At 35.0% G+C, this 25299-nt stretch overlaps 1 protein-coding gene across 5 annotated transcripts in view; it reads left to right on the top strand.

Moving 5' to 3' along the window:
• Positions 1–25299, top strand: part of MAPK10 (mitogen-activated protein kinase 10) — a 619297-nt gene that overhangs the window by 551830 nt on the left and 42168 nt on the right. For all 5 annotated transcript variants that reach the window (XM_032633624.1, XM_032633626.1, XM_032633622.1 and 2 more), the window contains 2 exons: positions 16081–16263; positions 22069–22193. In XM_032633624.1, the coding sequence (XP_032489515.1) occupies positions 16081–16263; positions 22069–22193 (308 nt within the window). The remainder of the gene's footprint in view (positions 1–16080; positions 16264–22068; positions 22194–25299) is intronic.

Raw genomic sequence — 25299 nt, 5'->3', positions numbered from 1 at the left:
ACTTTCTTAATAGATGTATTTTAAGATACATACTAATTGAATTTTATTCAAATTAAATGTGTTTAACTTTCTGCAGAAGAGTCAGAATTCAACTATTGAGATACTTTTCTATTGGGATATCTCCTAATGAATTTCACCCTGGCAGACAATTTTACTTTAAAAATTACAAAATATTTTATATTACACAAGTGAATTAATATTAAATTCACAGCTTTTGAAGAAGATCAATAAAATGAATGAACATATACTACCACTCAGGTTAAAAAGTAGAACATTACCAATACCTTTGAATTATTTTGTGTGCTCCTCCTCAATTATATCCTTTCTCTTCCTCAGAGGACACCACAGTCCTAAAGACATGTTTTTACAATGTCCTTGACTTTCCTTACATTTTTACCACATGCATACTTAACCCTAAGCAACATACTATTTAGTTTTATCTGTTTTACATATTGTACTATCATTATTTTGTGACTTGCTTTTATTTAAGTTAATATTATACTTTTAAGATTTATCCATGTTGATGCATCAGAAATAGTTCATTCATTTTCATTACTGTATAGTATTCCAGTCTATGAATATTCTACAATAAATCCATTCTCCTATAAATAGACTTTGGAATATATTAAGTTTTTGGTTTTGCTTTCATAAACAATGAATATATGTCTCCTGGAGCACATGGACAATGTTCTTTATGATAAATGCATGGCCTCATAGGTGTGCACATATTAAACTTGACTATGTAACATCAGATTGATTTCCAGAGTAAAAGTATATAAACGTAACTGTCTACTCAACATCCTTACCAACTCTTGATATTTGTCAGATTTGTTTTTAAATTCGTTAGCAATCTCTTGGGTATAAAATTCTATTTCATTGGAGCTTTTATTACATTTTCTTTACAAGCATCTTTCCCTATTTATTGGCCATAAGTATTTCCCCCTTGGTAATATGTTTAAAAGTTTTTTAAAACAATTTTTTTCTATTGTATTTTAAAAAACAGATTAGTAGGAGTTCTTTATTTATTCCACTACCTAATCTTTGTCCATTTTATGTGTTGCAAATATCTTCTCCCTATATTTAGATTATTTTCCCATTTTATTGTACAGTGATTTTGGAATTTGGCAATCTGTTTTTATTTTATTTTTTTATAGTTCATGTATTTTTATGTCTTGTTAAAGAATCCTTTGATGCCTTTATATTCTCTTGTAATTTTGCTGTGGATGTTTTAAAGTTTAATCTCTTATATTTAAGCCTTTAGTTCACTTGGAAATGATTTTTGTGTATGATGTGAAAGAGGGATTTCAGTTCCATTTACTGGCTAACTTATTATTTCTTCATTGACCTATAAGTTTTCACATTTTGGGGGAAGGGGTATTAGATTCTGGGCTCTATATTCTGTTCCACTGGCTTGTTTGTCTATCTCTATACCACTACTACCCTTCCTTTTTTTTTTTTTAATGTCTTTATTGGAGTATAATTGCTTTACAGTAGTGTGTTAGTTTCTGCTTTATAACAAAGTGAATCAGTTATACATATACATATGTCCCCATAACTCTTCCCTCTTGCATCTCCCTCCCTCCCACCCCCCTTATCCCAACCCTCTAGGTGATCACAAAGCACAGAGCTGATCTCCCTATGCTATGTGGCTGCTTCCAACTAGCTTTCTATTTTACATTTGGTAGTGTAGATATGTCCATGCCGCTCTCTCACTTTGTCCCAGCTTAACCTTCCTCCTACCTGTATCCTCAAGTCCATTCTCTAGTAGGTCTGTGTCTTTATTCCAGTCTTGCCCCTAGGTTCTTCATGACCATTTTTTTTAGATTCCATATACGTGTGTTAGCCTACGGTACTTATTTTTCTCTTTCTGACTTACTTCACTCTGTATGACAGTCTCCAGGTCCATCCACCTCACTACAAATAACTCAATTTCGTTTCTTTTTATGGCTGAGTAATATTCCATTGTATATATGGGCCACATCTTTATCCATTCATCTCTTGATGGACACTTATGTTGTTTCCATGTCCTGGATACTGGAAATAGAGCTGCAATGAACATTTTGGTACATGACTATTTTTGAATTATGGTTTTCTCAGGGTATATGCCCACTAGTGGGATTGCTGGGTCGTATGGTAGTTCTATTTGTAGTTTTTTAAGGAACCTCCATACTGTTCTCCATAGTGGCTATAACAATTTACATTCCCACCAACAGTGCAAGAGGGTTCCCTTTTCTCCACACCCTCTTCAGCATTTATTGTTTGTGGATATTTTGATGATGGCCATTCTGACTGGTGTGAGATGATATCTCATTGTAGTTTTGATTTGCATTTCTCTAATGATTAATGATGTTGAGTATTCTTTCATGTGTTTGTTAGCAATCTGTATATCCTCTTTGGAGAAATGTCTATTTAGGTCTTCTGCCCATTTTTGGATGGGGTTGTTTGTTTTTTGATATTGAGCTGCATGAGCTGCTTGTAAATTTTGGAGATTAATCCTTTGTCAGTTGCTTCATTTGCAAATATTTTCTCCCATTCTGAGGGTTGTCTTTTCATCTTGTTTATGGTTTCCTTTGCTGTGCAAAAGCTTTGAAGTTTCATTAGGTCCCATTTGCTTATTTTTGTTTTTATTTCCATTACTCTAGGAGGTGGGTCAAAAAGGATCTTGCTGTGATTTATGTCATAGAATGTTCTACCAATGTTTTCATCTAAGAGTTTGATAGTGTCTGGCCTTACATTTAGGTCTTTAATCTGTATTGAGTTTATTTTTGTCTATGGAGTTAGGGAGTGTTCTACTTTCATTCTTTTACATGTAGCTGTCCAGTTTTCCCAGCACCATTTATTGAAGAGTCTGTCCTTTCTCCACTGCATATTCTTGCCTCCTTTATCAAAGATAAGGTGACCATGTGTGCATGGGTTTTTCTTTGGGCTTTCTGTCCTGTTCCATTGATCTATATTTCTGTTTTTGTGCCAGTACCATACTGTCTTGATTACTGTAGCTTTGTAGTATAGTCTGAAGTCAGGGAGCCTGATTCCTCCAGCTCCGTTTTTTGTTCTCAAGATTGCTTTGGCTATTCGGGATCTTTTGTGTTTCCATACAAATTGTGAAATTTTTTGTTCTAGTTCTGTGAAAAATGCCAGTGGTAGTTTGATAGGGATTGCATTGAATCTGTAGATTGCTTTGGGGAGTAGAGTCATTTTCACAGTGTTTTTTCTTCCAATCCAAGAACATGGTATATCTCTCCATCTGTTTGTATCATCTTTAATTTCATCAGTGTCTTATAATTTTCTGCATACAGGTCTTTTGTCTCCTTAGGTAGGTTTATTCCTAGCTATTTTATTCTTTATGTTGCAGTGGTGAATGGAAGTGTTTACTTGAATTCACTTTCAGATTTTTTATCATTAGTGTATAGGAATGCCAGAGATTTCTGTGCATTAATTTTGTATCCTGCTACTTTACCAAATTCATTGATTAGCTCTAGTAGTTTTCTGGTATCATCTTTAGGATTCTTTATGTATAGTATCATTTCATCTGCAAACAGTTACAGCTTTACTTCTTCTTTTCCGATTTGGATTCCTTTTATCTCCTTTTCTTCTCTGATTGCTGTGGCTAAAACTTCCAAAAATATGTTGAATAAGAGTGGTGAGAGTAGGCAACCTTGTCTTGTTCCTGATCTTAGTGGAAATGCTTTCAATTTTTCACCATTGAGGACGATGTTGACTGTGGGTTTGTCATATATGGCCTTTATTATGTTGAGGAAAGTTCCTTCTATGCCTACTTTCTGGAGGCTTTTTATCATAAATGGGTGCAGAATTTTGTCGAAAGATTTCTCTGCATCTTTTGAGATGATCATATGGTTTTTCTCCTTCAATTTGTTAATATGGTGTATCACATTGATTGACTTGCATATATTGAAGAATCCTTGCATTCCTGGAATAAACCCCACTTGATCGTGGTGTGTGATCATTTTAATGTGCTGTTGGATTCTGTTTGCTAGTATTTTGTTGAGGATTTTTGCATCTATGTTCACCAGTGATATTGGCCTATAGTTATCTTTCTTTGTGACATCCTTGTCTGGTTTTTGTATCAGGGTGATGGTGGCCTCGTAGAATGAGTTTGGGAGTGTTCCTTCCTCTGCTATATTTTGGATGAGTTTGAGAAGGATAGGTGTTAGCTCTTCTCTAAATGTTTGATAGAATTCGCATGTGAAATTATCTGGTCCTGGGCTTTTGTTTGTTGGAAGAATTTTAATCACAGTTTCAATTTCAGTGCTTGTGATTGGTCTGTTCATATACTCTATTTCTTCCTGATTCAGTCTTGGCAGGTTGTGCATTTCTAAGAATTTGTCCAGTTCTTCCAGGTTATCCATTTTTTTTGGCATAGAGTTGCTTGTAGTAATCTCTCATGATCTTTTTTATTTCTGCGGTGTCAGTTACTACTTCTCCTGTTTCCTTTCTAATTCTATTGATTTGTGTCTTCTCCCTTTTTTTTCTTGATGAGTCTGGCTAATGGTTTATCAATTTTGTTTATCTTCTCAAAGAACCAGCTTTTAGTTTTATTTATCTTTGCTATCGTTTCCTTTTGTTGGAAGATTTTAAATCACACTTTCAATTTCAGTGCTTGTGATTGGTCTGTTCAGATTTTCTTTTTCTTCCTGGTTCAGTCTCAGAACGTTGTACTTTTCTAAGAATTTGTCCATTTTGTCCAGGTTGTCCATTTTATTGGCAAAGAGTTCTTGTAGGAATCTCTCATGATCCTTTGTATTTCTGCAGTGTCAGTTGTTACTTCTCTTTTTTCATTTCTAATTCTATTGATTTGATTCTTCTCCCATTTCTTCTTGATGAGTCTGGCTAATGGTTTGTCAATTTTGTTTATTTTCTCAAAGGACAAGCTTTTAGTTTTATTGATCTTTGCTATTGTTTCCTCCATTTCCTTTTCCTTTATTTCCGATCTGATCTTTATGCTTTCTTTCCTTCTGCTAACTTTGGGGGGGTTTTGTTCTTCTTTCTCTAATTGCTTTAGGTGTAAGCTTACATTGTACATTTGAGATGTTTCTTGTTTCTTAAGGTAGGATTATATTGCTCTAAACTTCCCCCTTAGAACTGCTTTAGCTGCGTCCCACAGGTTTTGGGTCATCGTGTTTTCATTGTCCTTTTTTTCTAGGTATTTTTTGATTTCCTTTTGATTTCTTCAGTGATCTCTTGGTTATAAAGTAGTGTGTTGTTTAGCCTCCATGTGTTTGTAATTTTTTACAGATATTTTCCTGTAATTGATATCTAGTCTCATAGCATAGTGGTCGAAAAAGGTACTTGATATGAATTCAATTTTCTTAAATTTGCCAAGGCTTTATTTATGATAGATATGATCTATCCTGGAGAATGTTCCTTGAGAAGAATGTGTATTCTGTTGTTTTTGGATAGAATGTCCTATAAATATCAATTAAGTCCTTTTTTGTTTAATGTATCATTTAAAGTTTGTGTTTCCTTATTTATTTTCATTTTGGATGACCTGTCCATTGTTGAAAGTGGGGTGTTAATGTTCCCTACTATTGTGTTACTGTCTATTTCCCCTTTTATGGCTGTTAGTATTTGCCATATGTATTGAGGTGCTCCTCTGTTGGGTGTATAAATATTTACAATTGTTATATCTTCTTCTTGGATTGATGCCTTGATCATTATGTAGTGTCCTTCTTTGTCTCTTGTAATAATCTTTGTTTTAAAGTCTATTTTGTTTCATATGAGAATTGCTATGCCAGCTTTCTTTTGATTTCCATTTGCGTAGAATATCTGTTTCCACCCCCTCACTTTCAGTCTGTATGTGTCCCTAGATCTGAAGTGGGTCTCTTGTAGACAGCATATATACAGGTCTTGTTTTTATATTCATTTAGCCAGTCTATGTCTTTTGGTAGGAACATTTAATCTATTTACATTTAAGGTAAGTATCGATATGTATGTTTCTATTACCATTTTCTTAATTGTTTTGGGCTTGTTATTGTAGTTCTTTTCTTTCTCTTGTGTTTCCTGCCTAGAGAAGTTCCTTTAGCATTTGTTGGAAAGCTGGTTTGGTGGTGCTGAATTCTCTCAGCTTTTGCTTGTCTTTAAAGGTTTTAATTTCTCCATCAAACCTGAATGAGATCCTTGCTGGGTAGAGTAATCTTGTTTGTAGGTTTTTCTCCTCCATCATTTTAAATATGTCCTGCCACTCCTTTCTGGCTTGCAGAGTTTCTGCTGAACGATCAGCTGTTAACCTTATGGGGATTCCCTTGTGTGTTATTTGTTGTTTTTACCTTGCTGCTTTTAATATGTGTTCTTTGTATTTAAGTTTTGATAGTTCGATTAATATGTGTCTTGGCATGTTTCTACTTGGATTTAACCTGTATGGGACTCTCTGTGCTTCCTGGTCTTGATTAACTATTTCCTTTCCCATGTTAGGGAAGTGTTCAACTATAATCTCTTCAAATATTTTCTCAGTTCCTTTCTTTTTCTCTTCTTCTTCTGGGACCCCTATAATTCGAATGTTGGTGCATTTAATGTTGTCCCAGAGATCTCTAAGACTGTCTTCAATTTTTTTCATTCTTTTTTCTTTATTCTCTCTTCTGTAGTTATTTCCACTATTTTATCTTCCAGGTCACTTATGCGTTCTTCTGCTATTGATTCCTTCTAGAGAATTTTTAATTTCAATTATTGTGTTGTTCATCACTTCTTGTCTGCTCTTTAGTTCTTCTAGGTCCTTGTTAAATGTTTCTTGTATTTTTTCCATTCTATTTCCAAGATTTTGGATATCTTTAGTTTTATTACTGTGAATTCTTTTTCAGGTAGACTGCCTATTTCCTCTTCCTTTGTTAGGTCTGGTCTGTTTTTGCCTTGCTCCTTCATCTGCTGTGTGTTTTTTTGTCTTCTCATTTTGCTTAACTTACTGTGTTTGGGGTCTCCTTTTTGCACGTTGCACGTTCGTAGTTCCTGTTGTTTTTGGTGTCTGTTCCCAGTGGCTAAGGTTGGTTCAGTGTGTTGTGTAGGCTTTCTGGTGGAGGCGGCTAGTGCCTGTTTTCTGGTGGATGAGGCTGGATCTTGTCTCTCTGGTGGGCAGGTCCACGTCTGGTGGTGTGTTTTGGGGTGTCTGTGGCCTTCATATGATTTTAGGCAACCTCTGTGCTAATGGATGGGGCTGTGTTCCTGTCTTGCTAGTTATTTGGAATAGGGTGTCCTGCACTGTAGCTTGCTGGTCGTTGAGTGGAGCTGGGTCTTTGCATTGAGATGGAGATCTCTGGGAGATTTTTGCTGTTTGATATTACGTGGAGCTGGGACGTCTCTTGTGGACCAGTGTCCTGAACTTGGCTCTCCCACCTCAGAGGCACAGCCCTGACACCTGGCTGGTGCACCAAGAGCCTGTCATCCATGCGGCTCAGAATAAAAGGGAGAAAAAGAAGAAAGAAAGACAGATGAAGATAAAATAAAATATTTATTAAAATAAAAGAGAATTATTTAAAAAATAATTTTTAAGTAGTTTAAAAAAAAGAAGAAAGAAAGTAAGAAGAGAGCAACCAAACCAAAAAACAAATCCACCCATGATAACAAGTGCTAAAAATTATACTAAAAAAAAAAAAAAACTGACGACAGAACCCTAGGACAAATGGTAAAAGCAAAGCTATACAGAGAAAATCACACAGAGAAGCATACACATACACACTCACAAAAAGAGAAAAAGGGGGAAAATATATATATCATTGCTCCCAAAATCCACCTCCTCAATTTGGGATGATTCATTTTCTCTTCAGATATTCCACACATACAGGGTACATCAAGTTGATTGTGGATATTTAATCCGCTGCTCCTGAGGCTGCTGGGAGAAATTTCCATTTCTCTTCTTTGTTCACACAGCTCCTGGGGTTCAGCTTTGGATTTGGCCCTGCCTCTGCATGTAGGTCGTCTGAGGGCATCTGTTCTTCGCTCAGACAGGACGGGGTTAAAGAAGCAGCTGATTTGGGGGCTCTGGCTCACTCAGGCCCAGTGGGAGGGAGGGGTACGGATGCGGGACAAGCCTGCAGTGGCAGAGTCTGGGGTGACATTGCACCAGCCTGAGGTGCGCCGTGTGTTCTCCGGGGAAGTTGTCCCTGGATCACAGGACCCTGGCAGTGGCGGGCTTCACGGGCTCCCGGGAGAGGAGGTGTGGATGGTGATGTGTGCTTGCACACAGGCTTCTTGGTGGTGCCAGCAGCAGCCTTAGCGACTCATGCCCATCTCTGGGGTCCGCGCTGATAACCGTGGCTCACACCCGTCTCTGGAGCTCCTTTAAGCAGTGCTCTTAATCCCTTCTCTTCGTGCACCAAGAAACAAAGAGGCAATAAGTCTCTTGCCTCTTTGGCAGTTCCAGACCTTTTCTCAGACTCCCTCCCAGCTAGCTGTGGCGCACTTGCCCCCTTCAGGCTGTGTTCACGCCACCAAACCCTGTCCTCTCCCTGGGATCCGACCTCCGAAGCCCGAGCCTCAGCTCCCAGCCCCTGCCCACCCTGGCAGGTGAGCAGACAAGCCTCTCGGGCTGGTGAGTGCTGGTCGGCACCGATCCTCTGCGGGAATCTCTCCACGTTGCCTTCCGCACCCCTGTTGCTGCACTCTCCTCCGTGGCTCCGAAGCTTTCCCCGTACTCCACCCACGAAGGGGCTTCTAGCGTGTGGAAACCTTTCCTCCTTCACAGCTCGCTCCCACTGGTGCGGGTCCTGTCCCTATTCTTTTGTCTCTGTTTATTCTTTTTTCTTTTGCCCTACCCAGGTACGTGGGGAGTTTCTTGCCTTTGGGGAAGTATGAGGTCTTCTGCCAGCGTTCAGTAGGTGTTCTGTAGGAGCTGTTCCACATGTAGATGTATTTCTGATGCATTTGTGGAGAGGAAGGTGACCTCCATGTCTTACTCGTCCGCCATGTTGAAGCTCCTCCTACCCTTTCTTAATGAATACAGATGTACACTATACACATATCAGGTAGGGTAAATATCTGACTTCTTTGTCATCTTCAGAAGTAGCTTAGTGTTTAATGAACTGTTGCTCTTCCTCAAATATTTTAGATTGGCTTGCTAACTTCTGTAAAATGATCCCTATTGGTATTTATATTGGAATTGTATTGAAACTGTATTTCAATTTGTGGAGAATTGCTGTTTTAATTCAGACAATTTTTATCCTTCTGCTGAACGTGCAAGAATCTTAGCATATGTTCATAATTTAGATCATTACTATACCAATTTACATATGCTCTCTAAGCCCAGTATTTTAATTCTCTTCTTTTAGCCTCATAAATTGACAATATTATCATTGGATTGCATACAGGTAGAGTTTGTTTAGATTCATCCTTCTGATTATCATTTTCTTGGTTTATCACTATTTCTTGCAATTCAGCCCTTTACTTTGAGATTATTTTCTTTCCTTCTGAAGTACATCCTTTAATGGGAGTCTTTGACAATAAAACTCTGTTTTTTGATTGGTGTTCCCTTACTTGAATGAGAGCTTTGTTGGATATAGAATTTTAGATTGACAGCTATTTCTTCCAACATTTTAGAAGTGTTATTCCACTGGCTTTTTGTTTTCAATATTACTGGTGAATAATTAGCTGTCAGTGTGATAGTCATCTTTGGACATAGTCTGTCCTTTTTCTTGGTCTTTGGTTATCTGCTCTTTCTCTCCTATGTGACTAGGTTTGGATTTCTTTTTATTTATCTCTTGGGATTCACTGTGTTGTCTGAATTCCAGCCTATCTCCAGTTCCTGGAATTTCTCAGCTTTTGTTGCTTTGAATACCTTCTCTCCACTATTCTTCACATTATCTCCATGAAAAAACTGTAATTGGACATAAAGTAGACATTCAATTATTCAGCAAATATTTTTGAGCACTTACTATGTGCTTATATCTACAGATATGTAAGTAAACAAACTGATGAAAATCCTTGTCATCATGAAATTTAAAATAGAAGGCACAATATATTAGAAGGCGATAACAGCTAAAGGATAAGAGGGATCAAAGTGCTAGGATGGGGGGGGTTGTCTCCTTCCTTTTTGAGTTGAAACATAAAAAGTTTTATCAAGTATGCCTCATATAGCATTTTCTTTTTACCTCATATAAACTTCATTGTCCCCTCTTAACCTTTTTCTTATATAGTGTTATACCCAGAAACGGATGTAATCTTTCAGGGAGGGTCTCACAGAGCAGAGTACAGAGTCACCAAAACTCCCGTTAAATAGCATTCTGTAATTCTTTTAGTGTTTGGAGCTGTTTGTATGAGCTCCTTTGTTTAAAGTCATTTTAATTACCAATTTTAAAAGACCTTGATATTTTTCATCTACATAATACAGAGGTCAATTTAAATGATCTCTAAGACCTCTTCTAGTTTCAAAATACAGGCAGAGTCAGATCTGACTTTTGTGAGGCCAGAATATCATGCAATTGGAGGCGTGTTTTATGTAAAAAAATATTAATATTACAAATACAAAACTAGGCACAGAGTTTTGCAAGGGACCTGTACAAATGAGTGGCCCCAAAGATTAACCTTCAATAGCTTAATGAAAATTCTACATTGTGACACGTATTAATGTATATTAGATTTGCTTATATGTGAAATATCTCTCCATTTTTTGCTTTTAAGTAAATATAGATTACAATAATAAATAGATTTATAAGATGAAATCGTTTATACTGAGATGCATGTACATCATGCTTCAAATATCAGCCTTTGGATATTTCATGTCCCACAGTATTCCATGAGCAATATGCTGCCAGTGAACAAATAGCCTTTAACTCAAATTGTCAGCTTTGAGTTTTTCAATGTGTTTTGGCTTGTAATATTTCCTCTTCCTGTGCTCATTTATAATGAAAACAGACATTAGTTACAATTGTGCATTAAGTCACTTATTTATATTTCATATTACTAGAATTTGAGGGGGACTTTTGAGAGGAAAATGACATTTTCAAATAAAAAAGAGTAAAAATATTTTTAAAGTAACAAAACAACTCAAGACATAACCATGAAAATCTGAATCCAGACCTATATCTTATGAATATATATATATATATATATATATATATATATATATATATCCTGATTTTTACAATGTCCTCGGAACTGAGAACAAAGTTTATTATAGAGCAATATGAAGTAATTACTGGAAAATAAATTGGCAAATAGTTTGAACTTTATATTGAATAGCTTTTATACTTCACATGAGTAGCACCCCATATAATATGATATTATATCACCCCATATACATCTATGATAGCAAGATATAATTTTGATCTTTCCCTAGATGTGGATGGGTAGAACCCCTCTTTCTCTGCATGGAGCCTACTTGTCATAATTTCCCATGGTCTTTTCAGGAAAGTGACATGGGGAAAAGGAACATATATTAGGATTTTTCTTTCCCTGAAATATTTCCAAGTTGACAACCCCTAAGTTTTCCATACCAAATAGGTATGGAATAATCTTTTGGTGAAATTGACCCTATTCTAATTTGTGTCATAAAACTGAAACAGGTTAGTACTTTATTCTTAAATCTGGGCTTAGTAATTCACAAGAGATTGTTCGTATTTCTCAAATAGAGTCCAGGGGCCATCTGGATTGCAATTATTATTGGTGTTTCTTAATGATATCATCTCAGGCGTATGCACTCAGAATCTTGTAGATCAGTGAGTAGAGGGGAGTGATCTGTATTTTTATAAGTTCCCTATGTTATGAATATTCAGTTTGGGAACAACAGTTTTATATCATGATGCCTAACACATGACATGCATACCTCCACTTCTTTATTGCAGACATGAATACAAGGCTAACATAAAGCCACACAGTAATACACAATGCAGTGCCAACCAGGCAGCAAGTTGGCTTGCAAGATTAAGCAGCCTCTCCTGGAACTTTTCTATACAGACAGTGCTCTTAAACAATATTATTTTTAATAATAAATTTATTAAAAATAAATTTAATAAACAATATTTATTAAAAATAAATTTAATAATATTATTTTTTAAAACATAGTTAAGAATTTGGGAACAAACACTGATATTCTTTAAGTTGCAAATAGATGTCAGAAAATTTTTGCATAGAATATTGAATATAAGGCTTAGGGCAGAGTAGAAAGCAAGTCTGAATTCTTGATGGTATCAACTCTGGAAACCATATTCATCATAGCAAAAAGTAATCAATGAAGAAAAAAACATGAAAAGAAGATACAGTAATTCAAAGGGCATAGTAGTCTGAGGTCATTAAACAATGCTTTATGATTCCACTTAGTAGCTTCTGAAAGTTTAAATGTGCATAGTGTAAATTATGACCCCAAATACCTAGAAAATAGTAAGAAAATAATGTATGAGTAATTTCATACATTAGGTTCAAGGCAGTTTGTTACATATTTTAGAAATTTCCTCAACCAAGGAAGTTAACCTAAAATGAGGGCATTAAATGTAAATTCTTGGCTAACTGACAAGAATTAGCTGGAATAATTTTTATTAAATTTTATTTATTTTTTAATTTATTTTACTTTCGGCTGCGTTGGGTCTTCGTTGTTGTGCACGGGCCCTTCTCTGGCTGCGGTGAGCAGGGCCCACTCCCCACTGCAGTGTGTGGGCCTCCACTGAGGTGGCCTCTCCCATTGCGGAGCACGGGTGCTAGTAGTTGTGACATGCAGGCTCAGCAGCTGTGGCTGGCGACCTCCAGAGCACAGGCTCAGCAGCTGCGGCACACGGGTCCAGTTTCTCTGTGGCATGTGGGATCTTCCCGGACCAGGGCTCAAACCCATGTCCCTTGCACTGGCAGGCAGACTCCCAACCACTGCACCACCAGGGAAGCCCTGGAATAAATTTTAATCTTAGGATTTCAGATAATCATTTTTACAATCCATACTTATTTTGCCTCATTCTTCTATTACAATACTATTTATTGAAGACATTAGTAGTGGTCAATATTTGCACATTATCTTATCATTATACTCTATAAAATCAAACTTTTTGTAATATCACTATTTTTTATGTAGTGAATTTAGAACTAGAGGATATTGTCAAGTGATTCCTATTAAATGACATTTTTCAATTTTTATTAAATACCTTTGATAATTAAGTTGTATGATAATTTCTGAACTAGTAGATCAAAATATTTAAAAATATATTAAAGTATATTAAAAATATATTTATTGCTTTTTTGATAACTGCACAGGCTGGAATCTGTAAGGAATCACATCCTTACTCATATAATAGAAAAATGATGACTTATTAGTGTTCTAAAACAAAGAAATCCTTTTGCAAAAATAATTTTGGCCATTCTTTTAAAAAAAATTTACTATGCTAACATTAGCACATAATCATAAAAATCTAGTTAATATTTTATGTATTTTTAAAAATAAAATCATTGTGGAAATCTGATGATTAAAAAATTTCTTTGAAAAATGCGTCACCTTATTTTCTATTTAAATATTAATAAAATTAATTGTTTTATGTGGATATGTTAACCTAATAGACTAGGTAAGCAGTTTCAGAGGCATTCTTTAAGAGGAATTGCCTGTGACAAGCATACCATCAATTTTATGGCCAAATTAAAGCAATTTTTAACACATCAGTTCCAAACTTGCTCTTTTTCTTACCGGAATCCTTGGAACAAGGACTGGATTTGGAGCCAGGAGACATTACTTCCAGTCATGGCTTATATTTGGTTAATTATGATTATAAAGAAAAATAAGTGTGGTTAACTAAGGATAGTGGACGAAGTTGTTTGCAATCCTGTGAACATCTGGAAAACAAATACTTACTACTTAAATATACTAGTCATGTTTTTGTGAAGAAAGAACCTGAAATGGATTGGTTAAAATAGAGGCACACAATTTTAAAGATGACTATACCACATATTTGCAGTTAGAACATTCAATTATTTCATTGTCAGTAATAAAGATTCTCCCCTCCCTTCTTTTTTGTAAACCATTACATCAAGGACCACAATAGTGTTTCATCTAAAAAGCAATTTAAGGTAGGAAAATGTGCTGAGTGCTTCTATAGATTTTAATTATAACTTGTAATAAGAAACATTTTAATAGTCCTTGTTTAATTAATTCCAAAATATTTGAGTCTTCTTAAACTTTACTGTAAAAATAACATGTAATTGTTTTGGGAATGTTACTTTAAAAGCAATCACTTTTTAACTAAATAACTGTATACTGCTAGTTAAACATCACTATAGTAGTGTGTTGGGAGTATTTTGCCACCTTTGTTAAAAGACTCCTTCACAGAAAATCTGACAGCTTCTTTGCCCTTATTTTTAGTTTGACATCAAATCTTCAGAATCCTAAAGAAGCTTGACCGATGATTAAATGATGGCTTGTTAGGACGTGATAACTTAACTGTATTAAAGAGTAGATCTCTTTTCATAGTTTACAATGTAAGCACTGAGATTTATTTAACTGTATTAATGTTTTCTATTTAAATATATCTAAGTCATTCTAGCTTACCTATATCCATAGTACTAACATAAGTTTTTGTCTAAGAGTAACTTTTAACTCTAATCTTTTGAAATTTTTAAAGTTTATTTCTAATGATTTTCACTTTCTCAGGCACATGGTAATTTAGATTAATTTTTATTGAAATGTGTTCTTTTTAAATTATTCCTATCATTTTGTAAAGGAATATTCTTCAGTTTTTCCCACTTTTACTCCATTTCTTGATATTACACAATCATGTATTTTTTCATCCCCATACTTGAGAGGCTATGTAATAATTTAAACTTTATTCATCTAGATTATAAGGGAAATAGAAGAGAATTTGCAAATTAGCTTGATTTTATCTTTGTTCAATCACCTATCTACATTGTTTGCATTATATATTTATTTTGTCTGAATATAGTTAATTTTGTCTTCTGTCAGGACTGCCCATCTTTTTTAGTCCAACCCTATGGAATAGCTGGGGTAAAGATTTTATGAATCTCAATTAAGTAATATTATGGTAAAGTTACCTGAACTGTCACAAATTACATTAGCAGAAATGAATTAATTAACTTTACACGAAAGATAGAGTAGTAGAATAAACAACATAGGAGAGTATACTGCCTGTGGTATTGGATTTAAGAATTTCTAAGGCCTCCATCATTCATTGACACATGGCAAGGAAATCTGTTAGAAATCAACTTCTTCCAGTTGGCTCTTCAGAGTTTTCACAGGTATTTATCATTCTCAAGGCTCTGACATATCAAATATCAATGATAGATGATAAAGAAAATCTCAATCAATGGGTATGTCTGTGAGAGACCCCCCCAGTTTTGTAAAGTATTAACTTTCATAGAGAGGTAATATTTATTTTTCTTGTAGAATTCCCTATGCTTAACATACTTTTGAAACACATGCACTTGGTTGAAATCTGTTTTAAATTGAACATCCTATGTTTACCCTCATATCCCCAATATTCAGGGATACAGGACACTATTATCAGAAGTAAGTAAATAGGTATGAAACTGCAACTACTTTGATAAAGAGAATTTTTTTTTAAGTCTTTGGTAAAGAATTAGTGAGTTACTATCAAAAATTAGATTGACCCTATTTGTAATGCATATGAGTGGGAAACATTAACAGATAATGAAATTTCCCATTTGATAGAGAACAGAAGAAAAAAACCTTAAAAAGAATTTAAGAAAAATATAAACAAATCTTATAAAATATTTGTGTGTCATTTTTAGAAAATAAATGATGTAAGTAATTTCATGATAATATTATTATATGTCTTTATATTTTTTTGTCTTCCAAATCACATGGTTATACAGAAGTTTAGCTCAAGAGGAGAAATTCTTCTTGTGTTATTTAAATATCTTTTCATCTTTACAACCCAAAGACTATTTCATGATATCCTATTTTAAGTAATGCTAATTCCCCAAAAGTGTATATGTTCCAAAAGTGAATTTAAAATTCCAAGAGGATTCACTGCCTGACAATCTGATTTTATATTTCTATCCTTTGTTGTTTATTAAAACTCCATTTGTGTTGATGACTGCTCGGGATTCTGAGAAGCAGTTAGTCTCCCAACTAGTGAAAGGCAAGCACTAGTGGCCTACACTTGTTTTTGCCCTTAACTATTCAATTCTCAGATATTGACCAGTGGAACAAGGTAATTGAGCAACTAGGAACACCATGCCCAGAATTCATGAAGAAATTGCAACCCACAGTAAGAAACTATGTGGAGAATCGGCCCAAGTATGCAGGACTCACCTTCCCCAAGCTCTTTCCAGATTCCCTCTTCCCAGCGGACTCTGAGCACAATAAACTCAAAGGTAAGCCCTTCAGGGACAACTTCAGAACCACTATGTGGGTGATGGGCAAGCTATAGAAACATCTTTCTTTAACTTGAAATACCTCAATTTAAAAAGAGGTATTGTTAAAAGATCTTCTTTACAAAGGGGGAGAAGCCAAGGATTTTAAAATTGCCTGGATATTCAGAGAGAAGGTTAGTAATAAAGTGTGTAACAGTGATGCAGGGTAAACTATTTCATGGGGCTTATTTAGAATCTTAAAATTATTTTGCAGTGCTAACTCTAAGAGACCAATGTAATATACATTGAAATAATTGTTTCAGTTCTTTTTATTACCTGGAAAATACTTTCAACACAAGTTTTTAGTTGTCAAATCTTAGAGCTATAGTTGTTTGAGTTTTCTTTGCATTTTATGGAATGCTTAACCACCATTTTTTCATTTTAGAGTGATAAATGAGATTTTTTACCTACACATTTTGTATTCAGTGTAAACATTTTCATTAATAATTAATTTTTCTACTACTATGTCTGCAGCTATGAACTTTAGTAACAAATCTTAATTTCTTCACCAACAAAACTGGGATTATAATGCTTGGTTATAGGACTGAATAAACTTGGTAACGTATAAAGTGTAATATAAATAATATTCTAATTCTTATTTTAACTTAGGACATTTTAGAGAATGTGATTTTGAAGCAAATTTGATTTTTTCCACTGCCGGAGCTGAAATCCTACCCCTTAAAATCTGTGTGAACTTAGGCCAGTTATCTCATCTTTCTGTACCTCCTTTAACAAATGAAAGTAGAAAGTTTATACTTGGGAAGATTAGCTGACTAATTTGTCAAGCACTTAGAACAGTGCCTGGCTCACAGTAAGTGCTCAGTAACTATTAGATATAAAAATACTAATAAATATTTATTAATAATAAAATAATTATTATTTTAGGTGGATCTATACATTATCCCAGAAAAGGACACATGCTTGTGAAATTTTATACCAAATGTTCAGTGGACAATTAGCTACAGATTTAACTTTCAGACTTAATTTATAGCTAATATAGACATAAATGAGATGGAGAAACTGATATGCAGTGCTACGACTTCCCAGGGTCTTATTATTTCCTCCAAACTTTTATCTGATGGATTTTAAATGCACAGCATTGTTTCTGTGTTTGTGACACTTTTGTTGCACAGTTGGGTTTCTTCTTTTAACTACCACTACCAGCTCTCTGAATGACAACAGACTAAATTATTACTAAATCTACTGCATTTTTTTAACATCTTTATTGGAGTATAATTGCTTTACAATGGTGTGTTAGTTTCTGCTTTATAACAAAGTGAATCAGTTATACATATACATATGTCCCCATATCTCTTCCCTCTTGCATCTCCCTCCCTCCCACCCTCCCTATCCCACCCCTCTAGGTGGTCACAGAACACCGAGCTGATCTCCCTGTGCTATGCAGCTCCTTCCCACTAGCTATATATTTTATCACTAGCTATCTATTTTACGTTTGGTAGTGTATATATGTCCATGCCACTCTATCACTTTGTCACAGCTATCCCTTCCCCCTCCCCATATCCTCAAGTCCATTCTCTAGTAAGCCTGTGTCTTTATTCCTGTCTTACCCCTAGGTTCTTCATGACACTTTTTAAATCTTAAATTCCATATCTCTTTCTGACTTTCTGACTCTGTATGACAGACTCTAGGTCTATCCACCTCATTACAAATAGCTCAATGTCATTTCTTTTTTATGGCTGAGTAATATTCCATTATTATGGAATATTGGAGTAATATTCCAGTATATATGTGCCACATCTTCTTTATCCATTCATCTGTTGATGGACAGTTAGGTTGCTTCCATGTCCTGGATACTGGAAATAAAGCTGCAATGAACATTTTGGTACATGACTCTTTTTGAATTACGGTTTTCTCAGGTTATATGCCCCGTAGTGGGATGCCTGGGTCGTATGGTAATTCTATTCTTAGTTTTTTAAGGAACCTCCATACTGTTCTCCATAGTGGCTGTATCAATTAACATTCCCACCAACAGGGCAAGAGTGTTCCCTTTTCTCTACACCCTCTCCAGCATTTATCGTTTCTAGATTTTTTGATGATGGCCATTCTGACCCGTGTGAGATGATATCTCATTGTAGTTTTGATTTGCATTTCTCTAATGATTAATGATGTTGAGCATTCTTTCATGTTTTTGTTGGCTGTCTGTATATCTTCTTTGGAGAAATGTCTATTTAGGTCTTCTGCCCGTTTTTGGATTGGGTTGTATGTTTTTTTGTTATTGAGCTGCATGAGCTGCTTGTAAATTTTGGAGATTAATCCTTTGTCAGTTGCTTCATTTGCAACTATTTTCTCCCATTCTGAGGGTTGTCTTTTCATCTTGTTTATGGTTTCCTTTGCTGTGCAAAAGCTTTGAAGTTTCATTAGGTCCCATTTGCTTATTTTTGTTTTTATTTCCATTTCTCTAGGATGTGGGTCAAAAAGGATCTTGCTGTGATTTATGTCATAGAGTGTTCTGCCTATGTTTTCCTCTAAGAGTTTGATAGTTTCTGGCCTTACATTTAGGTCTTTAATCCATTTTGAGTTTATCATTGTGTATGGTGTTAGGGAGCATTCTAATTTCATACTTTTACATGTAGCTGTCCAGTTTTCCCAGCACCACTTATTGAAGAGGCTGTCTTTTCTCCACTGTATATTCTTGCTCCTTTATCAAAGATAAGGTGACCATATGTGCATGGGTTTATCTCGGGGCTTTCTATCCTGTTCCATTGATCTATATTTCTGTTTTTGTGGCAGTACCATACTGTCTTGATAAATCTACTGCTTTTAAGAGCAACGTCAACTATATGCAAAATGAAAAAGTGCTAATACCCCAGGTGGAGATTTTGAAGAATGTATGTCTTTATGATGCTAATTGACATGTCAGGCAAAAGTAATCCCTTCCTATTAAGTCACTTATAGTATAACAATACAGAGGCCACAAATCCTTGATTAAATTATTTGATATAATGCAAACACTTGTAGAGAAACTATTCAGTAAAATGCCATGCTTCATGATATAATTCCAACCTTCTTGAGTTTATTTTTTTGGCTTTTTAATTCAGTTTGAACCTCTACAATTATATTACTTTTGCAAATAATAAACTAGAAGATGTGATATATACACACACACACACACACACACACACACACACACACACACACACAATGGAATACTACTCAGCCATAAAAAAGAATAAAATTTTGCCATTTGCAGCAACATGGATGGACTTGGAGAACATTATGCTAAGTGAAATAAGTCAGACAGAGAAAGGCAAATACTGTATGATATCACTTAAAAGTGGAATCTAAAAAATACAACAGACTAGTGAATATAACAAAAAAGAAGCAGACTTACAGCTATAGAGAAGAAACTAGTGGTTACCAGTGGTGGGGGTGGGGGCAGTGGAAATATAGGGGAAGGAAGTGGGAGGTACAAACTATTGGGTGTAAGATAGGCTCAAGGATGTATTGTACAACACAGGGAATATAGCCAATATTTTGTAATAACTATAAATGGAAAGTAACCTTTAAAAATTGTAAAAAATTTTTTTAATTAAAAAAATAGTTTAAATATTTACAATTATTAAATTATTATTGTAATATAAAATCAGCAAATTATAAAGAATTATGCAAAGAATCGAAGGGATGAATTCATTCTACTGTTATTAAAGAGTGTAAGACATTTACTTGCAAATGAAAGATGAGGAATTAAAACCTTTTCTTCTTCCTCATTTTGTTCCCTACAAGCAGTATTGATCCTTGTTTCTTAGTAAGATGATTTGGTGTTACTGTCGTTCATGTCCCTATTGATGAGGAGACCACCCCAACCCCCCTGACCCTTTCTAAGACCAGAAACATAGGTGGATTTGATGGGAGAACCTGTGGGACTGTGTGAGTCTGGGTATAAAATCAGTTACAAATCAGAGAGATCTTTGAACTGATGACATAAACCAGTACAGCCCCATTAGATCATGACAAAGTTATTAACAATGAGAAAGATTAATTATTGAAAATTAATGTATATTTCTGTACTTTTGTTACTCTTGTGAACTTCACAGTATCAGTTTGGAATTAGCAGAAATTAAATTTCTAGAATTGAGATCCCCAGAAAAATGACTAATAAAGAAATCTTCCAGTCTAATTTAATTAGCAATTTTTTATAAATATATAATTAGAATAAATAAATATATAAAAAGTATTTTATTAAAATGTAACAACACCAGAGATTCTAATGTCATAGATTGCTACATTTTAACTGTAGTACAATCAAAATTATGAAAAAACACATAAAACTAGAAGAGAATACATTAATAATGAGAGTGATTGCCTGTGGGGAAGGTGGGTTTTTCTGGATTTTATGTTTTAGTCATTACCAAATTTTTTATAATTAACCCATATTTCCTTAATAATCAGAAAAAATTAATAATTAAAAGTTGATACATATTCATGGATTCAAACACATTGCCTTTTTCCTAATTTAGCAAACCAATTTAGATTTTGCTTCCTTTAATTTGAAGTTTTACCATATGTTTGGAATAAACTGCATATTTTCACCATAAAAACTTCCAAACCAGTTTGTATCTGTATTTTCTTGAAAATTTTATGTATTTTCACAGAGATTTTTAGAGTGTCCTTTAGCAATGTTATTAAATAAATACACTTAATGATTATCACCGTGTAATTTTTTTATATCCCTAGCATCTCACACTGTACCTGGCACACAGCAGACAATATGTATTTTATAAACTAAACATCTCCCACATCAATTTGGTTACTAAGTCTTGTGGATTCTTTCTCTCAAATCTGTCCCCTCCTCTCAATTCTTGAAGCTTCTGCTCCCGTTAAAGTCCTCATCATTTCTCCCATCTTCAAAAAGTCACCCTGACCTCCTTGCCTCCCTCTAGACACTGCTTTATCCTTTTTTGCAGCTCAGAAAAGTTTTAAAATGAGCAGTGTACACTCACTTTGTTTCCATTTTTAAAACTTCATTCTTTTAAATTTATTTTTAACTATGCAAGCAATACATGTACATATTTTCTTCTCCTCAGAGGTAACTATGATTTTCAGTTTGTTGATTATCCCTGCAGACCTTTCTATGCATTTATATACATAAATAGAGAGAGAGGGAAATGTTTGTTGTGTTATTGGGAAGGGACAGATTTATACAATGGCATCAGGACCTATGGTTCATCCTGCAAATTTTTTTTTTCACTTAAGACCATGTCCATGTGAGTCCATATAGATCTACCTTATTCTTTTAAACTGCCAAATATAATTGATACAGTTGTACCATAGCTCATTTAGTTGCTCTATAGGTGGACATTTAGATTGTTTAAAATGTTTTAATCCTTGACCAGTGCTGCAGTGAACATCCTTTCTATATGCTTTTCATGAACATGTTAATTGTTTCTCTAGACTGTATACCTAAAAGTGGAACTGTTGGGCCATAAGGTATTCACATTTAAAAATTTAATAGATACTGCCAAAATTGCCCTCTAAAAAATATTTATCAATTTACACTGCCACCAACATGAATGAAATGACCTGGAGTTAGTGGATATTATGCCATCTCTTATTTTTGCAAATTTGATGGATAAAAAAATATTTTCATTGTTTCATTTTGCATTTCCCTAATCACTTGGTGAAGTTACCTGACATTTGGATGGAAGGTGCTAATTAATCTTTGTTTTTTAAATTTTTTTCTCCCTCCAAAAAATTTCCTTGCCAAAATCAAAACATTACTATTTTTTTTCTCATTCATCGTTTCAGCCAGCCAAGCCAGGGACTTGTTGTCAAAGATGCTAGTGATTGACCCAGCAAAGAGGATATCAGTGGACGATGCCTTACAGCATCCATACATCAATGTGTGGTATGATCCTGCCGAAGTGGAGGCGGTAAGTCTTTGGCTTATTTTATTTTCCTTCCACAAACAAATCATAGTAACTGGGTGCTCCGTGGTGTGAACTGAAGGAGAATTAGAATCCAAAAGAATACTCAAAGGACCTTCATAAAATTCCTAAGTCACAAAGCTATTACCTTCCCTAGTAAAAGTTATTTTCTTCAGTCTGTGTTTTGAGTTGTGTTTCTTTTTCAGGATTTCCTATGAGAGATGGTGATTTAGTCCAACAAACCTTGGCTGTCCATCAAACACTTCCATTAGTTTTTGTTAAATTGTTAACACCACCGGTGTCTCCTCCTTTATGTTTAATTATCAGCCTCTCCTGTTGCAAGCTAAGTAACAGAAAACGTAAATAAGTCTCTTTGCCTCTATTCCGATAAGTTGCCTGTCTTTAGTAAAGTGTGGTACTAACAACATTTAGATTATAAAGCTTTTACTAGGCCGTTGGTGCCTTTGTGAAGCCTTGCATAAATCAGATGAGAAAAATCGGGTATTCCAATAAGGACACTATTTCAGATTGGTTCTAAATTTCAGGTTGGTTCTTACCAGAGTCAGTTATATCTCCATATTTTCCAACCAGATATAGTTTAAGAATCTTCTCAGAAGCATAACTCTTTTCAATTTTTAAATTATTTTTCAACCATTTGCTGTCTTCTCTTCAATCACTTTCTTATCTCTCTGCCTTTCTCCTTTTCTCTGTATGGAGCCAGGGCTGCTCAGGGCACAGGGCTATTGTTTTACCCATGTGTGTCCTGTAGGCCTCCCAATATGGATGTCCTCTTGTCCCCCTTTTTGTTTGTTTGTTTTCTTGTGAACTTCTTTATACCCCAAGTTATTCTTGGCCCGGACAATTTTTGCATTGTTTTGACTTCTTTTCCTCTGCTTCATTGTGTGCTTGCCCATGTTAGAGATGCTAAATTCAAGGGTGACATTAATTCTCATCCCTTCACCCTCCACTGGAGAAGTGAGAGCTGACAGATGGGAGTGAGGATCAGGTAGAATCATACTTTACAGACGTAATATTCAAAAAGCGACTTTTCATAGTAACCCAGCTCTTAAACATTCAAAAATTTCAGAGAAAACACTTCAGTGATAAATGACTCTTCCTGTGTGGAAACTGAGGTATAACAGTCTCTCATAATATTTTCTTAAGATCTGCTCTCTTAAGCAGTTTTACAGCAATGCTGAATTTTTAATTTGATTTAAATTAATTTTTAGTCACTTGATTTTATTGTTACAAAATAAAATCCCCCAAATTAATTATTTATGAGTTTACTTCTAATGCTCTTAAAACTAAAAATACTAATGTTCTTACAGCTAAAAACTAGAATCTCTTCCAGTCTCTCATTCTTAGGAAATACTTCAAAGAGGTTCCTGGGGTAGAATGAAATAATGAAATAAGTAAGAGAAAGTATGATGTATATGTATATGTATGTAAATATTAAGCATAAGAATTTTTTCTCTGATGATTTTTGATGTTATGCTGATAAAAATTTTAGACAAACATAAATTATTTGAAATTATTGCTCTTCACTTATTTTGATATTTCAAATCATGTGGCCTATGTATTTTTCCATACATCTAATGTAATGTGTATAAACTGTTTTTAATGGATTGTGACCTAGAGTTTAATTGGAGTCATAAAGTCTGCATTTGTAATTCACTTGTAATCATATTGCCTGTAAAAAAACAATTGCTTAAATCAAAACTACAATGAGATATCACCTCACACCAGTCAGAATGGCCATCATCAAAAAATCTAGAAACAATAAATGCTGGAGAGGGTGTGGAGAAAAGGGAACACTCTTGCACTGCTGGTGGGAATGTAAATTGATACAGCCACTGTGGAGAACAGTATGGAGGTTGCTTAAAAATCTACAAATAGAACTACCATATGACCCAGCAATCCCACTACTGGGCATATACCCTGAGAAAACCAAAATTCAAAAAGAGTCATGCACCAAAATGTTCATTGCAGCTCTATTTACCATAGCCCAGAGATGGAAACAACCAAAGTGCCCATCATCGGATGAATGGATAAAGAAGATGTGGCACATATATACAATGGAATATTACTCAGCCACAAAAAGAAACGAAATTGAGCTATTTGTAATGAGGTGGATAGACCTAGAGTCTGTCATACAGAGTGTAGTAAGTCAGAAAGAAAAAGACAAATACCGTATGCTAACATATATATATATGGAATTTAAGGGGAAAAAAATGTCATGAAGAACCTAGGGGTAAGACAGGAATAAAGACACAGACCTACTGGAGAACGGACTTGAGGATATGGGGAGGAGGAAGGGTGAGCTGTGACAGGGCGAGAGAGAGTCATGGACATATACACACTAACAAACGTAAGGTAGATAGATAGCTAGTGGGAAGCAGCCTCATGGCACAGGGATATCAGCTCGGTGCTTTGTGACCGCCTGGAGGGGTGGGATAGGGAGGGTGGAAGGGAGGGAGATGCAAGAGGGAAGAGATATGGGAACATATGTATATGTATAACTGATTCACTTTGTTATAAAGCAGAAACTAACACACCATTGTAAAGCAATTATACCCCAATAAAGATGTTAAAAAAAAAAATAAAAGAAACATGAAAATCAAAAAAAAAAAATATTGCTTAGAATCTGTAACAATATATTAATGAGTAGTATCAATGGGTTTTTTTGTTTGTTTTTTGTGGTACACGGGCCTCTCACCACTGTGGCCTCTCCCTTTGCGGAGCACAGGCTCCGAACGCGCAGGCCCAGCAGCCATGGCTCACGGGCCCAGCTGCTCCGCGGACCAGGGCACAAACCCGCGTCCCCTGCATCAGCAGGCGGACTCCCAACCACCATGCCACCAGGGAAGCCCTATCAATGGATTTTAACTTAATTTTAACCTTTTATGAAAAATTCCTTTGAAGAATAGAAAGATAAAATTTAGGGTACGTTACATAGCTAGAACCTTTTTCTCAGCCATTTCAATATTGTCAAAATAAGTTTCTTTGGAAGAAAATAGAGTCAAGTAGAGAGTGATAAAGGAAAAACTGCAAGAGAATGTGATATCTTCAGGAAAAATAAAGAATAGAGAAATACTATGTGTACTAATCTGTT

Source organism: Phocoena sinus, chromosome 5, assembly GCF_008692025.1.
Source record: "Phocoena sinus isolate mPhoSin1 chromosome 5, mPhoSin1.pri, whole genome shotgun sequence".
NCBI lineage: Eukaryota > Metazoa > Chordata > Mammalia > Artiodactyla > Phocoenidae > Phocoena > Phocoena sinus.
This window is presented reverse-complemented; position numbering and strand designations above follow the sequence as displayed.